This window comes from Camponotus floridanus, unplaced genomic scaffold, assembly GCF_003227725.1.
Source record: "Camponotus floridanus strain SB8 unplaced genomic scaffold, Cflo_v7.5 scaffold83, whole genome shotgun sequence".
In the NCBI taxonomy this organism is placed as follows: Eukaryota; Metazoa; Arthropoda; class Insecta; order Hymenoptera; family Formicidae; genus Camponotus; species Camponotus floridanus.
In genome coordinates, this window is record NW_020229853.1 from 479,559 (window position 1) to 489,349 (window position 9,791).

At 28.4% G+C, this 9,791-nt stretch overlaps 1 protein-coding gene across 1 annotated transcript in view; it reads left to right on the forward strand.

Annotated features, from left to right (window-relative positions):
• Nucleotides 1-5,386: 5,386 nt before the first annotated feature.
• LOC105259517 (SPARC-related modular calcium-binding protein 2) overlaps nt 5,387-9,791 on the forward strand; it is a 156,564-nt gene continuing 152,159 nt past the window's right edge. Inside the window, exon 1 of the mRNA XM_025414539.1 lies at nt 5,387-5,791. Coding sequence (XP_025270324.1) covers nt 5,708-5,791 — 84 coding nt within the window. The 5' untranslated portion in view covers nt 5,387-5,707. The remainder of the gene's footprint in view (nt 5,792-9,791) is intronic.

Consider the following 9,791-nt stretch of genomic DNA (forward strand, 5'->3'; position numbering starts at 1 on the left):
CGGTAAGTTTAGACTGATCGTCAAGTAAGCGGCGTAGCTCGGGCGGTAAAGCCCGATACTATTATGCTGGTGGTCACAGGTTCGATCCCGACCTGTGGTAGTTTCTTTTTTTTTCATTTTTTTTTACGCGAAACGTACAATATTTTTTTTAATGAAAAAAATTAAATAAATAATTTAATTTTTTTGTTTTTATTTTATTTTTATTTTAGGAAAGGCAATTATTTACGATATGTTAATTTATATTAAATTTTATAAAACGTCATAATTCTATATATTCTACTCGATACTAACAAAAAAAATATATAAATTATTATGCTACTTATTAATTAATTATATTACTTTACATTAGAGATACATGAATTAATAATTTTCATAGCTCTAAGGATCGTTTCACAAATGACTATCAACGGGAAAAGTGAGTAATAAAAAGAAAAAAAGATTTTAAGAGACTTACCACTTATAGAGAGCGTTGATACGAGAAAAAAAATGATTTAGCCTAGAAGGATCTCGAATCGTGGTCGGAGAGATTGGGTGATCCCGATCCTGGAGAACAAGTGACTCAGTTGATGTTGCACTTTGTTCACACTTCGCGTTTTTCGATCAGTTAATTTAACCCGAGAATAGAAAATTTCCTCGTAGTCAGACGTACAGATTTTTCTTTTAATACTGCGGAGAAAGCTAAGAATTTCCTCGTAGTCAAACGTACAGATTTTTCTTTTAATATTGCGGAGAAGGCTGAATGTTGTCGGAAAATTTTAATACGAAAAAAACTGTGTCTCGCGTTTTACGCTCGAGTTTTTAAAGTTATTGCTCCTCCTTTTTTCTGGAAGTGGGAATTCCTTTTGGGTGAATGAGATAATTTCAGTTACTCCCTTCTTAAGGGTAAGAAGGCTGATTTTTGAGGTGGAGGCGTTTCTAAGATTTTAATAGGCTGGCTCTTTTGGTTCAAGATTTGACTCTATTCAGCAAAGAGTGGGAGCTTAGCGGACAGATTTATGATTCGCGAGAGTCTTTTCGCGTTTCGACTAACACTTAAAGGTGGCCAGGCGAATTGTTTCCCTTTTTTTGATAGCCTAAGATATTGCAGGCCAAAAGAGTTTCTGATTTCATAGCTCCACGTGTGGAGCGCTATAAAAAATTTTATTGCGGCTCTGGTTCCGATTTTGTTTAAAATTTCTAAGTTCCAAAGACTGGCCATCTTTAGCTCTAACTTTTCTTGTTTATTTATTGCTTCGAGTCTCCCGGTCTCAGATATCCGCTGCAAGAATTAGATATACATATATTTATCGTTGGCGCGATTCTTAAGAAGGATCGCTTTGTTTCTAGAGTTCCAATGATTCTAACGGATGTCTCAACTCTAAACATATGCGAGTTCGATTTTACTACAGCTCTTTATCTTACAAGGAGAGGTCGCGACCTTGGGGACACCGATTTGAATAACATTTTAAGTGCGTGTAGTCGACCAAAGAAGTTTTTGAGGAAAGTGAGAGGACGCAACGCTCAGCCGTTTTTAAAAAAAAAATCAAGTGAAAAATAGGCCGTATCTTGTATACCGGTAAGTTTAGACTGATCGTCAAGTAAGCGGCATAGCTGGGGCGGTAAAGCTCGAGACTATTATGCTCCTGGTCACAGGTTCGATCCCGACCTGTGGTAGTTTCTTTTTTCTTTTTAATTTTTTTTACGCGAAACCTACAATATTTTTTTAAATGAAAAAAATTAAATAAATAATTTAATTTTTTTGTTTTTATTTTATTTTTATTTTAGGAAAGGCAATTTAATTTATTTACGATATGTTAATTTATATTAAATTTTATAAAACCTCACAATTCTATATATTCTACTCGATACTAACAAAAAACATATATAAAATTATTACGCCACTTATTAATTAATTATAATTTAATACGAAAAATATTCGGTACATAATTTTTAATCTCATTGTCAACTTCGCTATTGCTCCAACCGTTACTTGTATACCTGTTTTCATCAGGTAACGGTTTTTAGTCCCTTCCTGCCTTTTCTATTGTGTTATGTATATACCTATACAACAACATTTGAAATCTTGTTCGATCCTAGCCAGACTTTAATTTTAATTAATTATAATTAAATATAAAATTACGACAAACTTTTGTGTTAAAATTTTAGCAGTAGTAATATTGTAGATTTCGCGTAAAAAAAAATTAAAAAAAAAAAAGAAACTATCACAGATCGGGATCGAACCTATGACCAGCAGCATAATAGTCTCGGGCTTCACCGCCCGAGCTACGCCGCTTACTTGACGATCAGTCTAAACTTACCGGTATACAAGATACGGTCTATTTTTCAATTGGTTTTTTTTAAAAACGGCTGAGCGTTGCGTCCTCTCACTTTCCTCAAAAACTTCTTTGATCGAGTACTACACGCACTTAAAATTTTATTCAAATCGATGTCCCAAAGGTCGCGACCTCTCCTTGTTAGTGGAATTTCTTATTTATAACGACAAGCTATCCGCGTAGTCTAGGCTTATTTATTATTTTTTATTTCCTTGGTTCAAATATCGCTGAGAGTTACCCGCGTATGTGAGTATCGTATAATTTTTGTATAGTTTCGAAGAAAGAAAAGAATCACGACGTCCATCAAACGTAACAGTATTATATCAACGGTCTCGCCAATAACAAAAATTGGCGCCAAGAAAACTACTTGCGTTTTTTTTCGAAAAGATTCTCACTATTTCATCGTTTTAACATATGTTAGTATCTATTATTATTTAAAAAATCAGCTTATTGATATTAATTATGTACTTGAAAGATAACAATTTCAATGAAAAATGTATTACGTTTCTGATTTTGTCATAAATTATGTTTTGAGAACCTCTCCTCTTATATCGCGAAAAATAAAACAAAAATCTTATGAAATGTACGTAAAATGTCATTATATTTAAATTTGGACGTTAATCAGGATGTGAATATGAACTATATCAATGGTCCCACCAATAACAAAAATTGGCGCCATCAAAATTGCTTGCGTTTTTTCGGAAAGATTCTCACTATTTTATCGTTTTATATGTTAGTTTCTATTATTATTTAATAAAATTTGTTCATTGATGTAATTATGTATTTGAAAACTAACAATTTCAGTGAAAAATGTACTACGCTCCTGATTTCTCATAAATTATATTTCAAGAACCTCTTGTCTTATATCACTAAAAATAACAAAAATGTTATAAAAATGTACGTTAAATGTCATATCCTAATCTGCACGTTAATTAAATCAGGACAGTGAATATGTATTATATCAATGATTCCGCCACAATGACAAAAATTTGTCGGCATGAAAATTGCTTGCTCTATTTAAGAGAAATTCATACTATTTTGCATATTATTAGAACATTATTATTTTATTATTTAACAGAATCAGTTTGTTGACGTTAATTATGAATTTAAAATATATTACACTAGTAATTCCGGTGAGAAATGTTCTACGCTGTTGATTCTGTTAGAAATTATGTTTTAATAATTTTCTGTGTTACGTTGAATATTAAGTAAAAATCTTATTATAACGTACGTTAAATGTAATTTTTTTCTAAATTTAGACTTTAACTTATAACGTGAATATGTATCAAGAATAACAATAGTGTCATGAATATTTCTTGTACTATTTTGGAAAGATTCTTGCTCTTTCATTGTTTTAACATAAAATTTCAGAATCATCAAAAAGTATAGATTTTTGCATATTTAATGTATTTTATACATTCTGAATCGATATATTTAGTAATCGAAAAGCATTAAACATTAAATATGCAAAAATCTATACTTTTTGATGGTTCCGAAATTGTACAATATATTCTTAAATAATGAAATCAAAGACCAATTCAAAAATGCAATTTATTTCAGTTAATATAATTATTTTCCATAATATAAATATCTATTATTGTTAGAATAGTTGTGGCACTTAATAAGAAATTATTAATTCTTTTAAATTTCTTAAATTATAAAGAAAATTAAGAATGGATGTGGAAAAAATCATTTTATATATTTTATGTTATATATTTTAATCATTTTATATATTTAATATTTCACAAATTAATGAAGCATTTTTAAAAATTCGAATGGAAAATGATGTAATATATTGTCCCTTACTGTTTAATAAAAACAGTATAATTTAAAAAAAGTTTCTGCAACATCCTTTAGACACACACACACACACACACACACACACACACACACACACACACACACACACACACACACACAACACACACACACACACACACACACACACACACACACACACACACACACACACACACACACACACACACAACAACACACACACACACACACACACACACACACACACACACACACAACACACACACACACACACACACACACACACACACACACACACACACACACACACACACACACACACACACACACACACACACACACACACACACACCACACACACACACACACACACACACACACACACACACACACACACACACACACACAACACACACACACACACACACCACACACACACACACACACACACACACACACACACACACACACACACACACACACACACACACACACACACACACACATATATATATATGATTTTATATACGATTACTAGTTCGTTTGCTTACCGTTACGCAACGCTTCTATCTCGTATTTTAAATTTAATCATGAGAATTATATAAAGCAAAGGGATTACAAATGATTAAAAATATTTTGCTTCAAGTTAATTTCTAATATAATCTCATTGGAGTAATTTTAGATATTAAGTTGATTTTATAAATCATATAAATAAATGTTCGGCAAATAAATGACAATGATCTGTTCATCATCTATTTAAGATGTAAAATTCAATATAAATATAAATAAAATTTTTAATTTTATATGAAATAGATAGGTAAGTTATATCGCTATTGCATTATGTGAGGCCAAATGTTTTATATATCATAAAGGATGCATAATGTGATCTAATTATATATAATCAAAAATAATTTTATCTACATATATACGCGATTAGATCAGGTCAAAATCCATACATAATTATGTTAATATGTATATTATGTTAATATGTATATAATTAGATATAAATCTTTTTTCCCAGTTACTTATGTGTGTGTGTGTGTGTGTGTGTGTGTGTGTGTGTGTGCGTGCGTGGTGTGTGTGTGTGTGTGTGTGTATTGTGTCGATAAAAAAGTATCATTTGAAATATTAATTTATCATAAACAAACTTTCGATATTTTAAATATTAAAGAAATATTGTAAGATTTTTACCTTTGATGGGGATGAAGGATCATATCGTTGAAGGAAAAACATAGTAGTGAAATGTTGGAATGCTACAAATATCGGGCGGTTGCTCCGAGAGAGGCCAAGCAAGTGGCAAGTGCCAGTTGCTCGGCAGCACTCGTTATGGTTAGTCACGGAACGCTTGCTCTGTCTCTTAAAAGGATCTTCCTCGGCCATCTAACCTTTTAGTCATTCTGATTATCTAGAGAACTCAGTAGATTATTAATTAGAATTACTTTTAACAAATTGAGGAGTTTCAAATTAAAAAGACAAATAAACAGGGAAACACTGTACGTTGAGACATAGGAATATAGTGAGTGTATGTGAATAGTGTCGTGTATGGGCGTGTTTTTCAGTCAAGTATCTTCGGTCTTTGATTATTCTGAAAACATATTGAAAAGATTCTGGTGAATATGACGTTACCGACGATACGCATCACTATATTCTTGTTATTCATCGTTGATCTTCATGCAACTAATACCGTGACATCAGCTAAGGTATTTAAAATTTTTTGTTTATTTATAAATTGATTCGATCCTGTCTTTTATGATTTTATGTAAATATGAGATTTTTATGTTTATTTTATATATATCTAATGTATTACAAACGAACAAATTAAGTTTACAGTTGATCACATTTAATATTAGGCATACGATTTAAATGTTAGCTATTAGATCAATATATATTTGAATATTATATTCTTAGTTTGTTTATTTTCTCAAATTATTATATTTTTATTTATAATAAAAATTTAAAATTCTTAAATTTTTATAATCTTGAATTGATATTTTCTATCCTTATAACTTTCATTTTCTTTCCCTTTTCTTCTTTAAAATTTAAAGCAAAATAAAATAAAAATTACTTGATTCATTTATATAAATCTTTTAAGTTATTATCATTTTTCAGAATTTCTATTTGAAGAAATACATAATACAGTTAGATACGTTTTTAAATCATGAATAATTTAATTCTTTAATGAGATAATTAATTATTTTTATAAATATTATACATTTTAATTACTAAAATTTTTAAGTAATAGCATTAAACGTTGTGGTTTTATACTTTCAACGTTCTGAATTGTAAGTTTTTCAATATTTGTTTTAAAGTTTTTTGAATTGTCATTTTTATATTTACGAATTAATAGAGATGTTTGATTATTTATTGTTATGTGAATATTTATATCGTAATTATTTAATCTTGAAATATATATACTTACATTTTGTCCTTTAAATTGCTGAGTATTTTTTATATTTGGACTTGAATTATCAGAGGAATTTTTTTATTAATACATGTATTCTTAATGCATTTTTGATGAGAAATTTTTGATAAAAAATCTGAAGAATTATTAAATTAATAATTTTTGTGTATAGATTACTTTTTAAGAAAAATATCTATATTTAAAATAATATACTAACAAATTTTAAATTGTAAAATTATAATAAATCTTATATAAATCTTTATAAATTTAATTTTAAAAAAATTTTAAAAATTAAATAAATTTAAATATTTTAATATTTTAATTGTTAAAAATAAATAAAAAACTTTATTCTCTAAAGAAAAATTTTAATTAAAAGATAAAAATGTGCAAGATTGATGTATGTGAAGATGTATTTAAAATTGTATTATTTTAAGAATTTTAAACATAAATAATTTCCGGAAAAATAAACAAATATATATATATATATATATATATATATATATATATATAATAATTAGAGATTTGGCTCAAATAATCAAAAAATTAAAAAGAACAATTCTTTTTGTTGTTGTAATATGAGTTTTTTAATAAACTAATATTGAAAAAAGAAAGAAGTGTTATCGCTTCTCTGCGCTCCAAGTACCGCACATTGGTTCTTATGTCATATTCCTTTCAACTTTATATATATATATATATATATATATATATATATATATATGTATATGTATATATATATATATACAGGGTGGGCCAATAATTCTCTCGGTCTACTTGGAATATCTCCGTTATTTTTAGAGATACAAAAATTTTGTACGTAAAAGTTGTACGGTACCGTAATATACTACTAATAATTTTTTTGTAGGTATAGGTGCTTCAGAAATTTCAAGGTCATCATCATTTTTTAAAATGGAACCCCCCATTTTTTATTACCTATTCTTATAGCTTATGTCGAGAGCTTTCCAAAATACTATAATAAAATATTTCTTCATTGAGTATTTTTCGAGTTATGAGGCTTGAAATATGCTTGATATATACAGGGTGTCTGCTAAACATGCGGCAAAAATTCAGGTGGTGATTTATTGGGTTATTTTAAGACTTTTTTGTTATCTGATGATTTTCGAAAAAATGCTTTGTTTCGAAAATAAAAGCAATAAAAATTTTTTGACCAATTTTTTTTTTTCTTGCAATTTTCAATAATTTTGTTAAAAAACCTGTATCGCCTGTTATCTATGGAATAAAAAATTGGTCAAAAAACTTTTATTGCTTTTATTTTCGAAACAAAGCATTTTTTCGAAAATCATCAGATAACAGAAAAGTCTTAAAATAACCCAATAAATCACCCCCTGAATTTTTGCCGCATGTTTAGCAGACATCCTGTATATATATATGAGTGGTGAGTGTGGAAGAATCCTCTGAAACATGAAGCGGCTTCACTCATTGTTCGTCGTCCCAGAATCAAGTTACAATGAGCCGAATCTCATCACCGCGCGCTTATACTCGCACGAATTGCCGAAAATTCTAATACACAAATATTGAGCTATAATAGTTTTTGAGTTCTAAGGAGTTAAAGTTATAATATAATATCAAAAAATAATACCGTGTAAAATTTGCATACTCAGATTCGTAACTACATTTATACGTGTACCGATCTGTCATCTGTTATTGATACTTTTCATGTCAGGTGATTCAGGTGATTGATACTTTTCATTTCAGGTGATATTGATTTTTACAGCTGATTTCATTTTTTAAATTTTATTTTATAATGATAATAGATAGTAAATTAATTTCTTTACAAAAATCTTCTCTCTCAAAAATTTCTCTACAAAAATTTCTTTGATTAAAAAGAATTGTGTTTCATTTTTCAAATAATGTTAAAACATTAGATTTCATAATTTTGTTTAAATGTAATAATTGAACAATTATTTAAAGAAAAGTTTTATTTAAAAATGAATTAAACATTTTCTGTATATTATTTATAATCTGTTAATACTAATTAATCACCATAATATTCCACACGGAAAAATTTATCTAATAGATATATAAATGTCTATATGAAATCCATATCCTCTATAGATAAGTAGTAGATATATATACGTATATCATCTACATCACTAATTGTAAGTAACTACTAAAGATATCCATTAGATATACACATGTTATCCACATATCTACATTCACACACAAAAAATACGGGCCACTAAATTTTAGCACAATTTTTAACATCTTTCAATAACAATAAATCAGCGAAAAATCATCGTATTAAGATGAAACGAAACTCAAATTAAAGGTTGAACATTTCTTTTAGAAAGCAAAAATACAAATTTGAGTTACAAAAAATATTTTACAAAATGGACGGACGTTGAAGATACACACACATACATATATGCATATGCAGGGTGTCTCTAATTTAAATGTCGAAACTTTGAGAGTGTATAGAAGATCGATATACTAAGAAAAAAAAGTTTTGTAAAGATATGATCATTTTTACTTCGTTTTGTAGAAAATCGCAAAAAAGATAAATTTTCAATAGAAACATAAAACAATATTAAAATATTAGGTTTATCGAAAAGTACCATAAGAAATAAAAATTGTAGAGCATGGAATTAAGAAGAAATTAGTCCCCAATCACCCAATCTACACTTACTGATTTCTTCGTATAGAAAGTTCTGAAATATGAAGTTTATTCGATGTCTATCGACTCGAAAAGAGCAGTTGAGAGACTGATTTGTGCCTGCAATGCATTGAATATTATTACTACAATGTACAGCTGTAATATAAACTGTGAGTGATACATAGGTTGCATTGCTGCGAAAGATCAAATTAAATGTAAATAAATAAGTTATAAATAAGTGAAAAATCGAAAAGTTTTTTATTTTTTTATGATTTTCTCTAAAATGAAGCAAAATGAACAAATCTTTAAATGACTTTATTTCTTATTGTTAATTTATCAGTTCCCCACTTTCAATGTTTTGACATTTAAATTGGAGATATCTTATATATATTTGTATTATTTATATCAGAGATGAGAATTAGTGCAACTTTCGACTCGATTTTCGTGATTGACGCCCACTGTCTCCCTTGATTCGCATGTTAGCAACAAGTCGCCGGACGTGCGTAACTAAGGCGCGCAATATTCAGTCTCAAGAGCGTCTATATTAGATGTGCAATAGAATCATATTCCCCCAGATATTGCATTTCTTCGTCTTTCATTAAAATTTTTAAGAAAATGTTTTATATGTTAGTATTAATTAAAACTATCTTTTTCATATCATTAATTAATTAATTTATATATGTTGTGA